Raw genomic sequence first — 23,047 nt, 5'->3', positions numbered from 1 at the left:
CGGCGCGATGAGACGGGACAGGAAGCTACGCCCGACTCCCGCCGAGCCGAGCCGAGCCGAGCCGAGCCGAGCCGAGCCCCGGGCGAGCGGCGGAGCCGGGCCCGCCCCGCGCCCGGCCTGCGGCAGCGCGCCCCGCCCCCGTCGCTAGGGAAGTGAGGTCACGCAGTATGGTGGCTGGGGGCCGGAGGGGCTGAGCGCCGGTCGTGTCGGGAATCCGTATCCATCTTGCTCGGGAGCTGCGGCGACGGTCTTGACTGTCTCGCTAGTATCGAGCGGCGAGACCAAAGCCGCGATGGCATCCGAAACCGCAGGACTGTGAGGCATCAGAACGAGACCCAGCAGGCCGGGCAGAGCAACAGAAGCGGGTCGCGGACGAGCCGAGCTGCCGCCATGGAGCTGAGGGTTGGGAACCGGTACCGGCTGGGCCGGAAGATCGGGAGCGGCTCCTTCGGGGATATCTACCTGGGTAAGGAGGATGGCTCGCTGGGGATTTAGTTGGCCGTTTTCTGGCTGTGTGGAGAACATCGAGGGCCTAGCCGGGTCGGGCAAGTACCTGGGCTAGGGACACAACAGCAGTAATTTAATATTTCGTTGACATCATGCCCTGATTTGGATAGTGCGGAAATCGGGGATTCTGGTTTACTCGGCTGCCTCTTCTCATTGTTGTCTAGTGACCTTGGGCACCGTTCGAGTCTGTAAAATGAGCATAAGGGTAAAAAATCGCCTCATCTGAAAACAAGGAAGAAAAAAACCCAAAATCACATAAACCTTAAAAACCCCGCAACCCACACCATTCGGAAAAACGTTTCGGGAAAGAAACGTAGCGGGGTTAAATGTCGCTGCAGTGGACTAGGAAAAATTGTTGTCAGAAGGATGTTTCTTTCTCCTGTGAGGCCTAAAAAAAAAAAAATTACACAAATACAAGTGATTAGGTTTACCTTTAAATCCTTCAAACAATCCTCGTAGTTTGGCTACTCCTGTTGCTGACCATCGCCTAATCGTGATCGCTGTGCGATTGTAAAACGTACAGGATTGGAATTGTCTTTGCCAGTCCATTATTATATATAGCTCTCTGACATAGTCTACTGCTGTTGTTTATGACAAGCACACGTAGTGGGTGCAACAAATTTTGAAAGCAGTTCTTTTAAAAATACATATTTGGCAAACTCTCAAGCCATGTGAAGTGGGTTACATCCAAAGAAATATGAGCATTATGTCCCGTCCGGTAGACACAAGTACTCTGCTTTTGAAAACTGTGTTAACCTAGAAAAGCAAATCAGGGAAGGAGGGGAAGGTGGAACTTGCAGGGGTTAAGGTTCATTGACTGCATATTTGTGGAAGATAAAAATAATGTCACTTGCTAGCTTATGTGGTACGTTTACAGTGCATGCAGTAGGAGAGGTGGGGGCTGTTTTTCTATACATCTTGCAGTGCACAGCTGGCATTCCAAAATAATTCGTTACCTAAAGCTACTTGTTTACAGATAGTGAAATACGGTTATCCATAAGACAGATCATATGCCTGATGAAAAATACGCATTTTTAACTGGAGGTATGTGGTGGTCTAGAGTCAGAGAACGTGATTCTCCCTCTCTGCAATTCATGTATAGAGGATTGAAGATGTGACTATAGAAGACTGTGGTAAAGCTTGTGCAAAAAAAATCCTTGTTAGCTTCCACTGGAATTTTGGGGAGCAATTAAGACATCAGTTAAAATCTGAAAAGTCTTAGGTGATTTGAAAAATTTAAACTTGACTACTGCTCAGATAAATCAGATTGTATTACAGTATTAATATCAAGTGCAAGTGAAAGAAACATTTATGTGTCACTTTTATCTCTGTGAATGCAGCTTCCAACAGTGAAGTTGTACAGAAAGTAATAGTTCCCTGAATGCTAGTGTAGTGTATATATTAATGCCATACTGGATTCTTTGCAATAAATCCTCTGAGTTTTACATTTTTTTTATTTCTAAATATTTGTCCTGGATTTACTCTCGGGGTTTACTGCAAATGTCATGCCATTTACATGGAAGCATGGCTCAGGCATGGAACTACCATGGAAGTACATGAATGGAAGATCCAGCTGGTGGCATTTGTTTTTCCAGGGGACATTACTGTCTCTCAAGAACTGAAGCCTTTTGTAGAGTCCCCTTTGCTTTGCCTGCCATTATCTGGTAGAACAGATGTTTGAAAACTGTGTTGTAATAACGAAATGTGGTCGGTTTTTTAAAAATTCCAGTTACGACTCCATTGTTCAGACTGTACAGGAGACATAAGTGTCTTAAAATAATTTCTAAAGTTATTTCAGAAGTCAATATTTATTTTTAAGTTGACGTGCTTTCCGATAGGCCTTGGTGACTTTATAGATTATTTCAGCATACGTTCCCAGCTCAGTTTTGTGCTTTGAAAATGAAAATATTACTATTTTTGCCTGTTTCCAGTCCCCAGGTTTTGTCTTAAATGCAGCTACAAGGGTGTTGAAGACATGTCAGAGTAGAGGGGAACCTCTAGTTAGGCTTTTGAAAGTGGGGATCAGATCGAACCATAGATGATGTACTTCACATGATCCTGAACCGTGAGGTAAAGCAGAAAAGGGCCAAATTCCTAAAGTAGAGAGACTTGGAGATAATATCTGTGAAGTGTCACACTTTTCCTTTTGCTATTTCCTTTTCTCCTGTAGTTTGTAAGTTGCTTGGCTGTGAGAGTGTGTATTTTCTTGACTGTTTCTATTTAAGAATGTCAGTTTCTCCCTACATACTTTGAAAGTGAACAGGTAAGCCATTTTTTGATTCTTAAAACAAGAATCTAATGAGATTTAAAGAAAGCTTTTGCAGACTGCACGTTCTTTAGTCTAGATGATCTGCCTTCCAGCCAAGTAAGATGAGGTGTCACACTACAGCTGGACTATGTTGAGATCTTGGGAAATTGTAGTCTCTATTTCCAAGACATAAGAGGAGGTGATTTGAATTCTTAGTACTTCTTCTGTTGGCAGGTCTGTTTGCCACATTTGTAAAGATTAATTCCGAGCATTTTTATCACAAACTGGAAGTGGAAAGACATCCCTGAGAAGATGCCCTTGGTTTAGTTTTGTTGTTTTTCTGGGGTTTTTTGTTTGTTTTTTTTTTTTTTGTTTTTTTTTTTTAATGGGATAGCAGCAATTTTGGCTTCTTGTTATGCAGTGTCTAATAGTTGTCTCTTGTAATCCTAGTCTGTTGGAGAGTATCTAAAGTTTCAGAGGAATTTTTAGATAATCGTGGCTGAAAGTACTTTATCTCTGGATGTTTGCCATTTAGAAGTAGTTTGTTGATGCTCGTTTTTGTTTCGGTCTTGGCAAAGGAAATGCATCTTAAAAATATTTTGACCAGTGTTTTAATTCTTCTGGTTTTAGGAACTGATATTGCTGCCGGAGAAGAGGTTGCAATAAAGTTGGAATGTGTGAAAACCAAACATCCTCAGCTCCACATCGAGAGTAAAATCTACAAAATGATGCAGGGTGGAGGCAAGCAAACTATTTTCCATCTTCAAAGATTTTAATGCTTTTGCACCTTTGATCTATCTGCCACCTGGAAGTTAATGTTTGGGATCTGTTTTGAGAAGGAGAAGGTGGGAAAGGCATCAGGGTAGATGAAGAGAAGCACTTCAGTTCGGCAAGGGTTGTAGGGGAGCAGTTCCAAATCGTGGCTATCACACTTCATGATAACCAGTAAGATCCTCCAAAGTTTCTCATGGTTCCTGAAGTATTAAAAGGGAAGGACCTTGTGCAATGTGAAACAAAGCTTGGTCCCAGAACAGTGATTTATTTCTGATTCTCATGGATGAGTGAAAGATGGTAACCACTGCTTTGGACCATTTAACCTGACTTGCTTATTATGGTAGCACAATTCTAAACTTTTAAACATCAGGTTATTTTTTGTTGTACATGTTAGTGTTCTTTTTTCTGTGTTAAAAATATTTCTTTGCTGGGAGAGTTCAAAGACAAAATGGCATTAGTAGTGGAGAATAGGAGTGCAGCAACTTTGTAGCTACTGTGTGTTGCTTTGCTACAGTAACTTATATATTTTGGAATTCCAGAAACCTAACATTCCTGTGTAGTTCTGGGACTTAAACCCGGTGTAGTACAGTTTTGTGTTTGTTTCATAGTCCCTTGAATTCTTCCTAAATGAGGATATGGTTTGCATAAAGAGTACATTCCATGCTGTATCTCAAGTACATGCCAAGTAGGGTAATAAGACCTCTAAAAATTTATAATAATTTATAATATTTGCATTTAGTTATTTTTAATTCCCACCTCATTCAGTTGCCACCTGCTTGTAACTGAAATAGCCTTCATAGAATAACTCATGCTTCCTTTAAATTCAGTGAATTATGGCATTTCACACCAAAATGCATAGAATTAACTCTGAGTAAGGCATTTGAAAATCTGAATAAGGCTGTCTACATGCAGGTTTATTTCAAAATATTTGAGTGTTTCTACATTTTTATATGAAATAAGGTTCCTCCATAAAGGTACCTGACTTCCTCCATAAATTTGGGCTAATTATCCTACTGTAAAACTGAATGAATAATGCATCTCATAAACAGTGCTACTTTGGTAGAGATGCACCAAACAGCAAATACCATGGAACTGAAGGAAAGACACAAATATGAAGGAAGGGCAGAAATTCATTGCAAATTTTGATGAAGGAGACAGATATTTCATGGTGATTTTGTAGGCTTTGAAACTAAGTTAATTTCTAAGGCCTTCTTCAGTTATAGTATCTAGTGGTTTATCAGGGTTTTATTTTCAGACTCCTGATTTGTGCCTTATTGCATCTTAGAGACTACATGAATATTAATATTGGTAAAATGCTTAGGGTTCAAATCCAACAAAGATGCTCAATACTTTAAAGTTACAAGATAAGTATGAAGACTAGAAGGTTTCTGGGGAAAAGAAAAACAGCTATTTTTAGACCTCCGTTGCTATAATTTGATTTATATTTATAATCTGATATATTGGTACTGCTGGAAATTATCACACATTTAATTTTGGAATGTATGAACATAAAACATTAAGCTTCACTGTAAATAGAAACATTCATGGTAAAGACACTCAGAAATAATCTTTAGAGCATTGATGATTTGTGTGTATGAATTATATAAATCAAATTGTTATACAGAATAAATTTATTTTTTTTTCCTAGTGGGTATTCCCACAATTAAGTGGTGTGGAGCTGAAGGGGACTACAATGTTATGGTGATGGAGTTGTTGGGACCGAGTCTTGAAGATCTCTTCAATTTTTGTTCAAGGAAATTTAGTCTCAAGACAGTCCTATTACTTGCTGACCAAATGGTAGGAAATGGCTTTGTTATCTTGATCGTGAAATATGTTGGGATATTGAATTTTTTTGATCATACATATTTTATTTCTAAAATTCAGAGCTGAATAGGCTGTTTTAATAGAGAAAAAATTGAAAAGTAGCTCTGTTTTTGTAAATCCAAGCTATCCCATCAAAAGTGATTGCCAATTCTTCTTTAAAAACTGGATCTGCACTGTTTGCAAACCAGGTGTTGCACTGCTCAAAGACTTAAGAAATTTCCCCAAGAAAGTTTTTGGAAACAGATTATCCTGGTTTTGTAAAATAGACACGGGCAAAGAGCTGGAAAGAAGGTTTGTCTGTTGTCTTCTAAATTATGTTCTCTTTAATGCCCTTATATTTTACAATAAAAAAGGGGGTTGCCTCTTTCATTATTTAGACACAATTGCTAGTGTTTTTGTCAGAAAGAGATGTGTGCTTAGTCTCTCGACAATGATTTTTTTTTTTGTGGTTCTGTATTTAGATTAGTCGAATTGAATATATTCACTCTAAGAACTTCATCCACCGAGATGTGAAGCCAGATAACTTCTTAATGGGCCTGGGGAAGAAAGGCAATCTTGTCTACATAATAGACTTTGGACTAGCAAAGAAGTATCGAGATGCTCGAACTCACCAACATATTCCATACCGTGAAAATAAAAATTTAACGGGAACTGCCCGTTATGCATCCATCAACACTCATCTTGGAATTGGTGAGCTGGGGAAAGCAATAAATAGAAACTTCAAGAGTGTCGATGCATGTAATTTTAGTGCAAGTGGATGTTGCTTTGTGGAGGCATAGGAGACAAGTCCCTGTTTTTGACACTAAGAGTACAGCATGCATGGCCTTGTGTATCTTGATTAGGTGGGATTCAGTCTGTATTAGGTGTCTGTTCAGTCTGAGTTTGTAATGCTCAGGAATTAGCACATTTTTAAATAACTGCAAGGATAATAGGCTTTTCTTTTACTGAACGAGTTTATCGTGGGCATAGTAGCTCTCAGCTGTCTCTTGTTTTTGTAAGGGTTTTTATAACAGTCTTGTTGCACAGACTTTTGTTTTGCCAGTAGAAAATGAAACCTAATGAGTTCACTTTTTTATGCTGTTGTAGAGCAATCTCGCAGAGATGACTTGGAGTCCTTGGGCTATGTACTGATGTATTTTAACCTGGGCTCCCTCCCCTGGCAGGGACTGAAAGCAGCAACAAAGAGGCAGAAATACGAACGTATCAGTGAAAAGAAAATGTCTACACCCATTGAGGTTTTGTGTAAAGGATATCCTTGTAAGTTACTCTTCTGTGACACTAGGCCTGTGTGTTCATGTTTTAGTGGTACATCTCCTTTCCTTATGTTAAATTCTACTACTCTTTCTCATCATCTGTCTCTCTCCTTCTCCTTTTCCCCTTCCTTATCCCGCCATGATTTTACCACATGTGGTAAAAATACTATGCTGAAGACAGATCTTTTGCGTTCATAGAGCATTTCTAGGGATCTCTTGTCTCAACTGTTGAAGTGCCCTCAAGAAGGAAGGGTAGCATGGTACCCTGATTTGCGCTGTATTTTTTGTGCACCTGTTGACTGGATAATTACAACAGACAAATAGCATTTTAACAAATTCCCTCTTTATCTGTGTGGGTCCTGTTTCTTGGATGAATTGGACTGTGTAGTCAGATGCACCTCTTATATACTGCAGTTGTTTCACTTGGGAATTATTGTCCCAGGTTCATCTGGTTTCGCTTGCTGATGGATTAGAATTTGTGAGAGGCATAAGAAACCCTACTGTATCCTAGCATCGTGCCTCAGAGCAGTTCTGTTTCTCAGTTTGTTATTTACACCAAAACAATAATAAGCCATTTTTGAGTATTGTAAAATGATACTTAAAGTAGTTTTAAAACATAATAACACTAGCTGTCATTAGGGACTGCTTTCATTTCACGAAGAGTTCTGTCTCTTCACCCTCTTGGCTTTGGCAACTAGTTACAATGGCAAGAACTATAGTTTTTGTTTGGGTTGTAGGAAAATTCATAATTTTTTATGTGTTTCAAATGTTGCTTCGTACATGTTCATTAATATTCATGAATTACATGTTTTCTCTGGGGTTTACAGGCAGGGAAGACTAATCAGCTTCTCTTGTGCCATTTGTTAGAATTTCTTTCTTAATATAAATTATTATCGTATTTCATTTGGGAAGACCTAAAGTCAAAAGCTTGTATTTTGATACTGCTGATTTTCTCTGGTGCACTGAAAACCAGTGTACTGGTTCACCACAGTATTTTTGTTTTTTTGCTTTGTAATATTTTGCTTGCCATTTAAAAATAAGTGTTCAGGCTATTGTATATTAAAAAAGTGGCATGAATTACCTGGGAGATAAAGTTTTTGTGTGTTTTGTGACACAGCAGACATGAATCTCTATGTGCCTTAACAAAGAAATGCTGTTCCATGTCTCACAATAAATTGTGTTCAGTATATTCCAAGCAAAGTTTTAAACCTTTTTCTCCCTCACCAGCTGTTGGTTAAAGAACTGTGCTATTGGGTCCTCTGTGCTATCGACAGATGAGATCTTTGCCTGCTCTGTGATAGAAAAAATAATTTATTTTTCAGGGTTGACATGATAGTGTTTCCTTTAGTGGATTTCTAGTATTAGATCACTATTCTTTTTCTTATGTTAAGAAGATTCCCTGCTTTTCAGGTTTGGGGTGGTTTGGGTATTTTTGACTCAGAATTACAAAAAGCCAATGTGAAGCTGAAGATAAAAAACAGGCTTCCTTTAATTACAGCTGAATTTGCCACATACTTGAATTTCTGCCGTTCTTTGCGTTTTGATGACAAGCCGGACTATTCCTATCTAAGGCAATTATTCAGAAACCTTTTTCATCGGCAAGGATTCTCCTATGACTATGTATTTGACTGGAACATGCTGAAATTTGTGAGTAGCTCACACAGCTTTCTAAAACTTAAAATTTTTAATGGTTTTGGTTGGGTTTTGTTACTGCATTGTCAGTTTTGAGTGTCTTAACTGTAAAATTGTCTTCCATATTTCCTCTTAGCAACTCTGCTGTGTAGTCAGAAAGATCAGGAAATGAGGAGAAAGGCAGGAGATACGGGATCCATGCTATAAGGCTTGGATGACAACTAAATTACAGTTACAAGGCTTTTAATGTGGAAGGCTTCTTAGATCCTTTAGGGCAGTCACCAGGCTAGGTTGTCAAATTATTGCTTTCTCCCACCTTGATCTTTAACATGGGTCATTTGCAACATTTGAGGAGGTGTCCAGCTGCCATAGCAGTACGTGTGTACATTAACATTTTGAAGACTATCCAAGCAGCTGTATGAACAAAACTTATGGCAGTTCTCAAGAAATTTTACCAAAGCAGTTGGTGCCTTCTCAAACTTCGATTCACACATTGTCCAGTTCTTCCTTGCCAGTACTTTTATCCAAACATATAGTTGTAAGCTCAATAATCCCTGAAGTTGTTCACGAGTCTTGACCCGTAGGGTGCAAGCAGAGCAGCTGAAGATGCTGAACGTGAAAGGCGGGAACGAGAGGAAAGATTAAGACATACACGAAATCCAGCTGTACGTGGATTACCCTCCACTGCTTCTGGCAGGCTAAGAGGAACACAAGATGTAGCTCCTCCTACTCCCCTTACCCCAACTTCACATGCTGGTAAGTAAGCAAGTAGCTGGGTAAGTGCTTCTTGTAGACTATTCTAATTGGCAGTTTGTTTCTGGGCTGAGTTTGGCCTTTTGGTTTGATTTTTTTCTCCCTTGCTTTTTAGTAGATTGAAGATATTTGCATACACTCATTGCCTGGCAATTGATACTTGTATTTCTATGAAATGTCAAACAACGGCCTTGATTTCTCGTTTGGTTATGTGGAATTTTTATGTGCACACAGCAAGAGTGTAATTTTTCCAGTGACCATGCTAACATGGCACTTCTCATTATGAGAATCTAATGCTGTTTTTCTCACAGCCAACACCTCTCCTCGGCCAGTGTCCGGTATGGAACGAGAAAGGAAAGTGAGCATGAGATTGCATCGTGGTGCCCCAGTCAATATCTCCTCATCTGATTTAACAGGCCGACAAGATACCTCTCGCATGTCAACTTCGCAGGTAAAAAAAAAATAAATCTGTGTATTGGAAAAAATGAGGGCGATTTGATAAAGTTAATTTGCTAAAAGAACTTACCGGGCAATTGATGTGATTTCATACTGTTTTTGCAGGTGATGTTCATTCATGTAAATGCTTGACATTTAGCCTGAATGATACGGGTGTAAAGAAATTTTTATTATTACCTTGACAGCAATGAGAGGATGCAAAATTCTAGAGGTGCAGCATTTTAGCCTACTATTATGGGATTTAGCTCCTTGACTCATTGAGTTTCTTATATCTGTTATCAGTGAAGAAGCAGAGTAAGAGTCAGTAGTGAATCTTGTTTCCAAATCAACAGAGCAGACAATACTGATGCAGAAAAGGCAAGAAGCATTTGGTGAAGAATAGAAGGTGCAATAGTGAAGAAAGTTGTATTGCAGTGCTCTTAATTCAGAGCACATAAGAGGCCACATGCATGGATAATGGATATCTTGCAGAAGGCTCATTTGAAGAGAATGGCAGGAGGATAAATGATAATGATTCATAGTCAGCACTGAAATCATCTTTGCTGCTCACAGTGACTTTGCAAAGAAATTTTAGGAGTCTTTCTTTTTAGGACTAACAGTGTTAAATGTATTTCTAGCTCTGCGCTGTAGCTAAAACATTCCTTCCTCAGCATATTGACAGTCTTGTCCCAAACAGTGTGTGGCTTGGCTTTGTACAATTTACTTTCAGTCTTACTTACAAAACGGAAATCAGCCAATCTATAGACATTCTGCAACATTTCTGGGAAAGCAGTATATTAGGGGGACCATTGCAGTGACCTAGGGGTTTTTTCATCATGCCTTACTACTGTGCAGGAGCTCTAACTGCGTAATTTTTGCCAGGGACTTGTTCCTTGTTGTCCAAGCACATTGACAAAAAATTAACTTGGTTCCTTTTAGCTTCATCTTTTAATTGGCAGAGTTAATTACTTTTGGATAGTACATGTTCTTACATATGAAATCTTACTGCTTGAAAGAGCAGTTTTTTTATTTGCGGGCCAGGTGGATATCTCTAATGAAGACTGAGAGTGAAGTGGGTTGGAGAAACAATTCCATTGTGATAAAAGCGAAGTGGGATTTGGGGCGTAGGGGGGTTTAAGCTGAATGAGCTGTTTCACCATGTAGCTGCACAGATACTTGTGCTTGCACAAGGGATGAGCAGTTCAGGAGCAGAAATGACTGGGCAAGAATAGGGTATAGGTGAGGTTTTCTGTATTGGCTTTGGTACAAGTTTCACCATCTTATATTGTTCACTGAACTGCTATTCTTGCCACCAGAAATTCTCATGTTGAAGTATTTTTAAATAGTTTGAAAACAAAGAGGGGGCAATTGTGCATAGTTATGGATCTTGTAAATTTGCATAAATACCTATTAGAAGAATGTAAAGAAGTTGCAGCGAGAGTGTTTGCAGCAATATCCAGTGAACGGACAGTGAAGAGTGGGCACAAATTGAAATACAGGAAATTGCATTTAGACATAGAGAGAAACTTTTTTACTATGAAGGTGGGCAGGGACTGTAACAGATTGCCAGTTGTGGAGTCTCCGTTTTCCAAATTACTTGGAGCCCAACTGGACATTGTCCTGAGTGGCCTGCTCTAGTTGACTGTGCTTTGGGCAGTGGGATTGGGCTGCATGATTTCCAGGGGTCCTTTTTGACCTTGGATATTCTGTGAGGCTGTGATGCAGACTTCTCCCTGGACATTTACTTTAATATATAAAGATGGTTTTTTGGCAAAGTGTATATGTCTTTGGCATTCTGAGCAAATCTCAGATGCTTTGTCTCTGTTAAGAGTCAGGTAAATGAATTACAGTAGTAACAGACAGAAATGCAGCGATGCTACTTGATTGTTTTAGGTTCAAGTGCATCTTTAATGTTTTTGCTATGTTCGTGACGTGTCACTCGTTGTGCAGGTGACGCTATTGTAAACATTTCAAGATACAAGTAATACAATTGGGCTTGCAGATCCATTTTGGTTCTGCCTGGCCTGTAGAATGTAAATACTGTGAGGGCAGTGGGCAGTTTTCTGAGTGGTGTTTAAACATCCAGATGTGTAATTTGTGATATGGGCCAACAGTCCCATCTGGCTTAATGGCACATTCCATACCTGCTGTTTTTAACACTCTGCTCCAAGTAGAGGATCGCTTGGTTGACGTCTTTACAGACTCAAAAGCGGCCTAGTCGGGATCTTCTCTTGAGTTTGTTAGAACTAATAATTCATTGACTGCTGTATTCATTTAGTTCTTAAGAAAGTGAACCAGTGCTGTTATCTACTCATGGTGACCAAATAACCATGTGTAACTGTAGTATAATTTGAACAGGTTCCTGTGGGCCTGTTGCAATTGGAGGGAAAGAGAGATTTGCTGGGGGAATGAGTTGGATTGGAAGGGGTCTTAAAGATCACCTCATTCTGACCCCCCTGCCATGGGCAAAGAACCTTCCAGTAAGCCAGGTTACTCAGAACCCCATTCAGCCTGGCCTTGAACATCTCCAAAGATGGGGAGTCCACGACCTCTGTAGGTCTAATGTCTCACTGTTCTAATGCCTCACTGCCCTTATAGTAAAGAATTTCTTCCAATAAATAAATCTACGCTCCTTCAGGTTAAGGCTATTCACCCTTGTCCTGTCACTACATGCACTTTTTACATGCCATGTGAACAGCCCCTCTTCAGCCTTCTTATAAGCTTTGGGTACTGCAGGGCTACTCTCGGTTGTCCCCAAAATCTTCTCTTCTCCAGGCTGAACAGCCCCAACTCTCTCAGCCTGTTTTCACAGGAGAGGTGCTCCAGCCCTGTTGTCAACTTAGTGGCTCTCCTCTGGACTCATTTTAGCATTGTCAGTATTGTTCTTGTGTTAGGGGCCCCAGACCTGGACACAGTCCTCCAGGTGGGGTCTCACAAGAGCAAAATAGAGGGCAAGAATCCCCTCTCTCGAGTAGCTGGTCACTTTTCTTTTGATGCAACCCAGGACGCAGTTGGCTTTCTGGGCTGCAGGTGCACAATGCTGAGTCACGTTGAGCTTCTAATCCATGAACATACCCAAGTCTTTCTCCCCAGAGCTAATTTTGATCCATTCTTCACTCAGCCTGTACTCAGGCTTGAGGCTGACCTGACCCACATGCTGGACCTTGCACTTGACCTTGTTGAACAATGTGCAGCTCCCAGAGACCCACTTCTCAAGCTTGTTAAGGTCTCATTGGATGGCATCCCTTTCCTTACAGCAGGCTGACTGCACCACACAGCTTGTTGTTGTCAGCAAATTTGCTGAGGGTACACTTGTTTCCACTGTCGTGTTGCTGACAAAGATTTTGAACAGTGCCGGTCCCAATACTGAGGAACAAACACCACTCAACACTGTTTTCCACTTGGACATAACTCACTGACCACAGTTCTTTGAGTGCAACCATCCGGCTAATTGCTTATCCACCAAGTGGTCCATGTGTCAGATCTGTGTCTCTCCAGTTTAGAGACAGGGATATCATGCTACACAGCATCCAGCGCTTTGCAAAAGTCCGAGTGGGTGACATGTGGCTCTTCCTGCATCCGCCACTGCTTAGCCAAACTGTAGAAGGTCACTGAATTTGTTGGGTGTAATTTACATTTAGTGAAGCTATGTTGTCTAAGACAAATCACCTCCTTGTTCTCCACATACTTTAACATAGTTTCTGAGAGGATCTGTTACATGACTTCGCCAGGCACCGAGGTGAGATTGGTCTGTAGTTCCCTGTGTCATACTTCCCTTTATAAAACTGGGGGTTATGGTTTCCCCTTTTCCAGTCAGAGGGAACTACAGTGGACTGCCATGACATCTCAAAATATGATGGATAGTGGTGTAGCCATTTACTCAGCCCGATCCCTCAGAACCCATGGATGGATGGATGGATGTCATCAGGTCCCACAGACTTGTGCACTTTCAGGTTCCTTAAACAGTCCCAGACCTGGTCATCTTCCACAGTGGATGGTTCTTCATTTTCCCAATCCCTGCCTTCACCTTCTGCAACTTGGTGGCTGAAACACTTGTCTCAGACTATAGCTTGTAACACTACTACTTGAGCTTGCTAGAGAAAATTCACTTTTCATTTTCCCAGTTGTCACTCTCTCATCCAGCAGGCAGGATGGTGCAAGTTGCCGGTGTTGGTAGCTTATGCTCTTTTACAGTTTTCATAATACTACAGTAGCTCTTCTGTAATCAAAATTTATCCTTAGGTGTTAGCCAGGTCAACAGTTGTAGCCATGAGTTTCCCATTACCTTTATACCTTGTTCTTAGGAAAACCTAAAGTATTCGAGTTACATGGCAAAGTCATTAAAGCAAATTTTGATTGGAGAGATGTAAGAATATAGAGTCATCCGTATCACTTCTTACCAAGAGAACCATAAAGAATAACAATTGCTTGTCCATGTCCATTCCAAGTGTGCTAGTTTCCTTAGTAAGTCTTAAGTAAATATATTACCACAAGTCCTTTTTCAGGAAGTGCTTAAGCCATACTCCTGGTAGAAAGCAACATTTAGCATTTACCATGTATATCTACAGATTTGTTAGAGTTCTTATTTATAACTTGATACGTTAGTTTTGTTACTTCGTTTACTTTATGCTTTGGTTTGGTAAGGCGACGGTGCATCTGTAATCTCCACCTCTATTCATCTAGAGGAAATGCATCTGCTTGTTAAATTCCAGACAATGAAATGGACAGAGGTTACTCAGACAAGGAAAGCTACTTGCCTCTAAGTAGAGTTCTTAAAGATGACTACTCCATGTGTTTATCTTTCTTTTTTCCAAACTGAATTCTGATCAAATCAGACTGAAACTGAAAAACTAAGGCTGTGAATGCAAATAGTAGGAACTGGAGTTCTCTTGTGAAAACTAGGCATTCTCAGAAAAATTTAACCCTCGTGGAAAAATGGTAATTGGTAAGCATAGCAAAATAGGTGTGTCATTCCTGGCATCCAAGATAGTGTCCGCATAGCACCTAAGTCATTCTCCTTAAAAAATACGTACAGTTTCTAACACTAAGTAATGAGCATTTATTGGAGTAACAACTACTCCAAAGTTACTGGAGTAACTGTCTTAAGAAATGGCTCATGAAACTTAAGTGTTTCTAATGAAATTATGTAAATCCTATGGCATATGTTATTCAGTACTTTTCTGGATTATATGAAGTGAATGCAACAGCAAAAAACCTGCGAGTTGTGAGTTCACAGTGATAAACATCAGTGGGAACTGATGTGTATTCCTGCAGTACTCCAAATTCTGGTTAGGACGAAGAAGTAGAAGCTGTTTTCCTGTATGGGGGAGCTGTATCTGTGGTAAGTAATGACTGAGGAGGCAGATGTAATGTTGGAGAGGTTAGTGTGGTTTCCGTAATGAAAAGGCACAATTTCCTCCTTGAATCTATGTATGATACGGTAATGAACAGAAGTGGAGATGTTATTTTGTGTTATTAGTAAAATGGATTGGGAGAACAGATTGTACAGTGTAAGGGTTTCAAATCTACTTCTTTCAGTTTGTACAAAAAGCTAAGAAAATGTCTTGAGTGAGTTGGTGTAGTGTTGGAGACAAAATGATTTTAAGAGGAATTAATGTTTAAGGAGAAAACATGTGAAGAAGCTATTGCATAAAATTAAAACTACTCACAAGTAAAGAAAGGCAAAATAGAGGTCTAAGTGAAAGTAGTTACCTACTGAAACAACTTCTAAAATAAGTAGATCATCTCTCCTCGCTGCCTTTGCATTGATACTGGATTCATTTCTAAGTGGTGTGCTCAAGTTTAAAGCAAAGCTAAATTACAGCTCTGTGTGCAAAGTGTTAGACAGAAAACCATACCAGCTGTTAAAAGATCCTTTTTGCTCTTAAAGTCTCTAAGTGAATTGTTCCCTAAGTCTCCTTTACACAAAGTTTTTAAACATGAGGAGGTGTAGTAAAGGAGGTAGTAAATGAGGTAATGAGTATTCTAGTAAAAACTACTTTGAATCAGTTCTGCTGGTCCACATGCACAGACTGCATCCTGAAAGCAGTGATCATCTCAAGAGCTAGTTATGGGTGAGTACTCTTCATTTCCTTCAACAAAAGGTTCAGTCTGACTGCTCGTGGTTACACAGTAAGTTGTTTAATATTTTTTTCTTGAATGTAGCATGTTCAGCACCCAACAGTCAAAGCTGTGGCAAATTCCTATTGGTAATAGAGGTATTCTCTGTAGTTTGAAGGAGAGATTGAAATGCTGCACAAAGTAATATTTGATTAAGTCTCTTTGATGGAAGAAGTTTTTAGAAGACTGTAGCAAACACTGGCATTGAATAACTTAAGTGTTGTGCCATACTTCCAGTGCTTCTTCATTTTCCATTTCTGCATCCACAAATCTTTCTCCACGTATCCATCTTAATAGGCATCATACTCTGCGTTGTTCTTCTGACCCTGTCAGCTTCCTTTGAGGATTAATGATTTGTTTCTTTTACGTGCCTCTTAATATGATGGAAATGTCTTACAGAAGTCTGAAATCAGAGCTTCTCAAAAGATAGAGTTGCTACTGCAAGTTCAAGTTGGATTTTTGTTAAGACATCTTTATATATTGGGGCAGTGGAACTGTTAAAAATTGCTGTCTTTTCCCCTACCTCAGAATAGCATTCCTTTCGAACACCATGGCAAGTAGCTGCTCGTCTCCTTTCGTTGGAAGGCAGCACTGGGTGAGTGCTTCTCATTAGACACCAAAACTTTGTATGGGGTGGGGAAAAACTCTTTGGAAACATCCAACTTCGCTTCTTCTACTCATGTGATCTCGTAGTTGTATCTGTGCCTTCTGGTCGGATGCTTGATGAAGCATTGATTTTTCTCTAACTTAAAAGTAAATGTCTTTCCAAAAGCTGAGTTATTGCTGCTGTTCCACTTGGACTCTTAAGCCGAGTTGACAATAATAGTGACTTAAAAGGTCCCTAAAAGTGTTCAAGTATCAACAATAAAGTGAAATAACCAAGTCGAAATTTTAGCTGTATGAGAATTACATGTCTCTCCAAGGATATTGATGCAGCAGTATGTCATCCATTAAAAACCAGATCTGCTTCAGAATTATAAAAGCAAAGTACCTATGTGAAGACTCAATTGACAGTATTGCTCAAATGAGGCTCTGTCTTGTCTTTTCATGAATGGAATGTTCTACTACAGTCATGTCCATTTTTCACTGTTTTATATTCTTCTCCATGCCTTATGAGCTCTCATTTTAAAAATACTCAGATCTGTTCAGATCTGTATTTTAAAAAAACTGTTCACATACTAACAGGAATAGTTGACCATGAGCATCTCAGAGGTAGACAGACTTGAATTTAAGTATTACAAAGTCCTTTCCACTGTTCAGTCCAGTAGAAGTTTCTGCCTTTCTGTGTGCAGCTTTTGGCTTTTTAGTCTGTTCTGCTTTTGGCAATAACAGGTTTCATGTGAGAAATAACAGCTTTCAGTTGGAATCTGAACCTTAGTGGCTGAGGGATACTTTCCTTAAGTACTTCAAGAGCTTCTTTGATTTGCTACTTATTAAAAAAAAAGCTGTGAGATTTTTCTGTTCCTTAATAAATTCTGTTGTATAACTCTTGTCTGCTGTCTCACTTTCTCTATAAAGCCTAAGCTTGCATTAATCCTGTATCTCTAGTTGGTGAAGAATCCTGCTATTTATTTCTCTTCTTTTTCTCCTTCTGCTTTGTGTGCTTGGCTGACTCTGCACAACCTGCTTCGTGAACAGTTATAGCATTAAAAAGATCCAACTATAAATGACAGCATAACACTTTAAAGACCAGTTATCAGATCTTAGTAAAAAAAAAATTTAAAAAAGCAAACCTAAAGCTTTGCATTGAAAAGCCTGTATGCAAGAGACATGCACATTCTGGTCTGGACTGTGCCTGCCTTGGTTGGCCTATACTGCATGCCTTAGTATTTGTAGCTATTCACAACTGAAACAAATACGGAATACTGATCCAGCTACTTAGATGTTTCCTGCTTCTTAAATTGCAGAGATGGTTGTTTTTCACTTTCACGGTGAAAGTGGTAAGAAATAATGCTACAATTAATTCAGTAGGTCAAGCTATGGTAATACAAGAACTATCTTTTAACATAGTGTCCCATGGAAAGAGAAAAGCTGTTGAAAATAATGAATTTCTTTTTTACCTTCTTAATTTTTTTTAAAATTAATTATCCGTTGAGTCTATTACTGTGCATTCGCAGTGTTTTCATCTGGTTGGTTCTTTATTCTGTACATGTTTATGCTCTGTCTAATTTTCTTCAAAATATCCCTTCTGGCTGGAAAGGTGAATTTTCTATGTTAACTTCTAATAAAAGAGGAAAATTATAGGGAACTTTGTGTAGCTGCAGGTGGGTGTGAAACATTGTATTGCTCATTGGATTTTAAATTCACACACTTAAATTTTGGCATTTAATAGTTTAGAAGTACATTGCAAGACACTTGTATGTTAACTGGAAGGATATGTGCTGATATTGTCTTGTTTTTTGGCTTTGGTAGATTCCTGCTCGGGTTACTACCAGTGTTCTCCAGTCTGCTGTGCACCGATGAAAATTATTTTGCCATGGAGGGCAGATAATGCATGGCTGATCTCCCATGTTACCAATGGCTTTACTAGCAAATATACCCTAAACTAGAGCGGAAATTGGAGTTCTCCATGTGACCTAAAAGGCTCTTGGAGGAACATGCAGAGACTCCAGCAGCTGCCATTACAGGACGCTTTTGCCAGAAACCCAATGACCTTAAGAGAACCCTGTGGTAACGGGGCTGGAAAAGAAAGATGGTTTACAGAGTTCACCGCCTGTTACTGGATGGCCATTTCAGTTTTCCCTCCACAGGCGGCAGACTTTACTCCCTTTTTATTATTCTACTGTAACTATAAATCTTTTACTTGGTTTAAGAAAGTTTTTGTATCATTTTGCTAAAATTATTGGCTTACTTCTCTGTAAAGAACACTTGCTTTTGTCTGATTTAAAAATGTAGAGTATAAACAAACCTGAACTAAAAATAATGACTTGAAATTTCTTGTTTAAAAGATTAGTCTGCCAGGGAACATGTAAATGAATCAAAACCATCTGCTGTTATTTAAATTGTTTACTTTCATGTATTGTCCCATTCTGAGTCAGTTTTCCCATGAAGTTTTTAAAACTGTTAAAAGTTTATTTTACTGTTTTCTGTCTTCATTCACACTGGACATTTAACTTTCTGTGTAGCACAAATGAATTTTTTAATACTCATTGTGTTTCATAGAAGAGGATAACTAAATACCCTGCAGGAGAGTCTTAAGTATAGTAGAGATTGTAATGATGAATTTCTTTTTTGTAAAGAACATTAAGAACAAAGTGAAAGACTGACATTTGAGGGATTTAGAATTAGAAAGCTTGTTCTGTCTCTCTGCTTAGTTTGAGTGAATGGATACTTTCAAACATTGTTTTTACTCAGAAAATTTTGTTTCCTCTTTGCTGAGGCTGGTTAGCTTGGAGACTATTACAAGTGCAAAATAGACATTGCTGCTGAATCTTCAGTGAATTTGCATGTTTCATTCAGTATCCACATGTTTATAAATAAACACATTGATTTAGGCCTTCTGTTACATGCCAAGACTCAAAAAAGGAATTCTTATTTTAAAAAAATCCTAAACAACATCCCCACAAACATAGTAACCTATTCTTGCCATAAAATCCTGAGAATTTTTACAATTCAGATGCATATCATATTTCATTCTTAAGTATATTTAACCTGAGAATGCCCAGAGTAATTATCTAGGCACGAATGACTCAACGTGCTCAGGTTGTTGCAGGTATTGTTGGCTCCTGTTGGTTGTGAAATATGGGAAATTCTTCATAGTGTCTGTTACTGTAAATGGTCTCGTAAAAGTACGTGTTCTGTCCTTACGGTACTTGGAACAGTACCAGAACTCTTGTGACTGAAATTATGGGAAGTTCTGTGCTGGAAAGTATGTACAAAGATTTTGTTTGAGCAGTTAGGTATTTTGAGAAATTGAGACAATTTTTAAAGGTGTATTGGTCTTCAGATTTTTATGGAGTGTAGGTTTTCTTTTTTGGGGGTGTTTACAAATTCTTTTTTGCCCCTCTCAAAAGTCCATGTACCAAGTATTATCATTCTTCTTTGGATGCTTTCATAACATTAGCTATTTGCTTTTGTGTACTCTGGGTCAGACTGGGGAAATGTGTGTTTGGGGAGAGTATAGTGGAAAAGCTCGAGAATTTGATCGATTGGTAAGTTTGCATAAGATAATTATTTCCTCAGTTACTATAAACTTTGGTATTTTAGGCATGTGCACTACCATTTGAGCAGTTTTACACTTCACTGTGCTTTCCTTGTAAATATCTGTGGTTAATAGTGTAATGTTTGAGGGACTTAAAAAAGCAGCCTTTTTATTTCCATGTATCTGGACCATTAGATTGCTGTACTATACTTAAAAGTTGACTGCAGACTTCTAGAATTGTACTCAACTTGTGGGCAGTTTTTGTCCTCATCATAGTTAAATTCCATCATGCAGAAAATAGACTGTCTATAAAAACCTGTGTATAAACCAGTATCTCAAAGCACTTCATTTGTACTACCACTGTATTTGTGTACTTTAACAGTTGTGTAAATACATTCACAATAACTTCTGTTCTTCTTGGTGTAACTTACTGACTTGCAATGAATCCTTACCATTTACCTGATGCAACTCTTTTTTCTTTTTTCTTCTTTTTTTTTCTTCTATTTTCTTTTTTCTTTTTTTCAAGGGATTTCTATACCTACAAAGAATATTGTCAGTTGCAAAAAGTTGAAGATACTGTCTTGGTAGCAAAACTTTCAGTGAAAGAGTTTGGTAGTTATGATCCTGGGGTATACAGGAAGAAAGAGAAAGCACTAATTGCTTTGCTCACAGAAAGCATGCCTTTTTGCCAGTTTAAAGGTAAATGTTTTTCTTTGGATATTTCTTTTTTTCCCAGAAGTCTTTCATTCTGTACAAATGCTTTTGCTTATCAAGTAATGCATGGTATTGATAAGAAAGTATAGTAGGGGAATTGAGATTAGTCAGTTATGGGAGCTAAGATAAAAGCAAGAAAAATAGTGAGCTGTACTCACAGTGGTGCCCTGTGTAATAAAAATCCAGATTTTGCTATGTGATTCTCAAAAGTTTATTATAATCTGAGGGTAGATGCACCTTCAGGAACCCCCCATGTTTTCTTATTAGCAGACCTTTAAAAGTTGAAAGGACATTTTAATTTCTTCTCATGGTTTTCATTTAAAATTGTGTATATGCTTTTATATGGAAAATACTACCTGTGCTGCAGTTTTACATAATCTTGAGTGGTTACAGAGTCCTTGAGTTATTTGTGGTACAAGTGCTTTTTAAAAAAAAAAAAGAAAACAAATCCTCTGCTTTAAGAGAGATAATAAGAGGAAACATTTGAGTCCATGTATTCCATGTTACCTTCATGAAAATATTCAAAATACTCCTTGGAGGAAGGCATACTGATGAAGTCATTGTTTCCAATAGGAAAAAATATAAGCACAACTACTTGTGTTTGTTTCCTCATGTCCCAGATCCTTGAGTATAGCATTGGCTAGAGCAGTTGATTTCATGAATATTTGGTTTCTCTTTTTAAATAATTAAATAAAAAGGTGTTTATTTTGTTCCTTGACTTTTGCTTTACAAGAGCTGCACTTCGTGGGTACAAAATACCAAATTAAAAAAAACAATGCTGCTGGTTTTTTAATAGTGCTGGGTCATCTGGTCAGAAATCAAAATTAAAGCTTTGAGATTGTGAGCGAGTGTAATCCCCTCATGAACTTAATCCTGCAGTAGCTTCTAAAATTCACTGGATGAGCTAGGTTAATAATAAAAAGGTTTTACTGTGAAAGAATGTAGTATTTTGTTATTAAAAACAGTACATTTCCCTCTCATTCATTCAAGTGACAGTTATTGATTTTACATGCATATGTATAGATTTAAGTGACTGTCTGAACCTGAATTTGTGCAGACTGTGCATGGTTCAATACTTTGGTACGAGGAGAGTGCTCAGAGGCCTGGTCTTCAGTAAGAATCTGTTTCACAGCCAGATCATACCAATTTTTCAGCAGATATTTGCACATTATTAACACTTTACAACTTCTTAGATGTTGGTGGGTTTTTTCTTTGCTTGATATTACTATGACTAGTATGCTTTGGTTCTTCTGTCAAAACCGTTGCATGCTGCAGGCAGAGGGATAGTAGAAAATGGGAGGAGAACTGTACATACAGAATCTACAAAAATATGCCTAAAAATGTTTTTTGTTAATCACATTTTGGGCAATTCTTGATTCAACATGCTTAAGGTGCCTGTCTGAGATACATATGTATGCCTAATGGACAAAGAAGGTAGAAAAGTGGAAAAGAGAGAAATGATGCAGATCATCCTAAATTATTAAGCCCTAGTCCACAGTGTCTTTGCTGTGACCAATCCAGCATGTTTGGGATGGGATGTGGAACAACAATTCATTAGGTACATTATACACTAAGAAGAAAATATTTAGTCCTGAGCACTACAAGAAAAAAAAGTTGTTCAATTACAGTCCTCAGCTTGGTTTGGACCTGCAAGCATTACAGGCACAAAGGCGGGACACAGCTTCCTTCCCTTAATCCTTAAGGAGAGGATAAACCAGGGTGATTTGAGGTCATGCACGGATCTTTTTCTTAGATCACCCCAAACAGCAAATGTTTCTCTGCTCTCACAGCCAAAAAAAAACGTATTTTGTTTGTTTAACACGTCGTCAGTGGATCTTAAGGCACATTTTTCAACAAGACACAAAAGGTCTTTTGCTGTTTAAGAGTTTTAAATACTAAAATCTGGCTATACTTTTTCATTGGGTTAGGAGTTTTATTGTGAAAGGTTTTAAAGTGTTGAAAGAGTAGTAGATGAAAAGTCAGAAGAGAAGAGCTATCCTTTCTTAAAGCTCTGAAGTATTCGTCTGGGAGTAGTGAGGAAGGCTGCCAGCTGAAATATTGCTGACATGATGAAGCAAATATGGAGATCAGTCAAGAAACTAACAGTGTGTATCTAGAGGTAAGTAGCTTTTTACTCTGTCTCTTAATTTGCCATACAATTTCAGACAAATACAGGACTGCAGATCTCGTTGACTGTGTCACTAGCAAAATGCTTTTAAGAGCATAAGCATTTTAATGGTCTTTAGTACATACACCTTTTTCCTACTAGCACAAAAATGAGCTCTAGCTCAGCAGCATTGAGAAAGCTGCTAAAACAATCCATTCCATGCTGTTTCCAAAGCTCATTCGCAGTGCCTCTGCTGTTGTGAAGGTTGTTTACTCTTCCCCAAGTGGACGAGTGCTTCCTTCAACAGGTCCAGCAGCAGGGAACAGCAGCTGTGCAACTCGGGGGAAGCCCATTTTCCCCTACAGTGAATGGCCCTACTTCCTTCTTTCAGACTCAAAGACAGCCAGAGGCAAAGATAAATTCTGGTTTTCTGTCACAAGGGTGGGCTGACTACATGCTAGTAAACTCTGTCATTTTAGTCCACTGAGTAATGTTAGTTCCTGCAGCAGGATATGGCTTGGTTTGGCCATTGGGGTGGC

General features: G+C 38.8%; 1 protein-coding gene across 3 annotated transcripts; it reads left to right on the top strand.

Annotated features, from left to right (window-relative positions):
• The first annotated feature begins 158 nt into the window (after positions 1–158).
• CSNK1D (casein kinase 1 delta) lies at positions 159–21,381 on the top strand. Of its 3 annotated transcripts, XM_041466003.1 has the most exons (10): positions 243–466; positions 3,386–3,496; positions 5,178–5,326; positions 5,815–6,043; positions 6,440–6,610; positions 8,105–8,253; positions 8,823–8,994; positions 9,303–9,442; positions 16,075–16,141; positions 17,959–18,040. In XM_041466003.1, exons 1-9 carry the CDS (start codon positions 391–393, stop codon positions 16,105–16,107), a joined length of 1,230 nt encoding a protein of 409 aa, XP_041321937.1. In that variant the 5' UTR covers positions 243–390; the 3' UTR covers positions 16,108–16,141; positions 17,959–18,040. The 3 variants fall into 3 exon arrangements, with proteins under 3 accessions (XP_041321938.1, XP_041321937.1, XP_041321936.1); XM_041466004.1 differs by lacking the exon at positions 16,075–16,141 and having other exon boundaries at positions 159–466; positions 17,959–21,119; XM_041466002.1 differs by lacking the exons at positions 16,075–16,141; positions 17,959–18,040 and adding an exon at positions 20,214–21,381.
• Positions 21,382–23,047: the final 1,666 nt, after the last annotated feature.

The sequence above is a fragment of the Pyrgilauda ruficollis genome, unplaced genomic scaffold (assembly GCF_017590135.1).
Source record: "Pyrgilauda ruficollis isolate IOZ18807 unplaced genomic scaffold, ASM1759013v1 scaffold196, whole genome shotgun sequence".
NCBI lineage: Eukaryota > Metazoa > Chordata > Aves > Passeriformes > Passeridae > Pyrgilauda > Pyrgilauda ruficollis.
This window is presented reverse-complemented; position numbering and strand designations above follow the sequence as displayed.

Coding starts and splice junctions, on each gene's coding strand:
- CSNK1D (XM_041466004.1), top strand. CDS start 391: ATGGAGCTGAGGGTTGGGAACCGGTACCGGCTGGGCCGGAAGATCGGG. Junction 3,497..5,177: donor CAAAATGATGCAGGGTGGAG/GCAAGCAAACTA, acceptor TTTTTTTCCTAG/TGGGTATTCCCACAATTAAG. Junction 5,327..5,814: donor TATTACTTGCTGACCAAATG/GTAGGAAATGGC, acceptor TTCTGTATTTAG/ATTAGTCGAATTGAATATAT.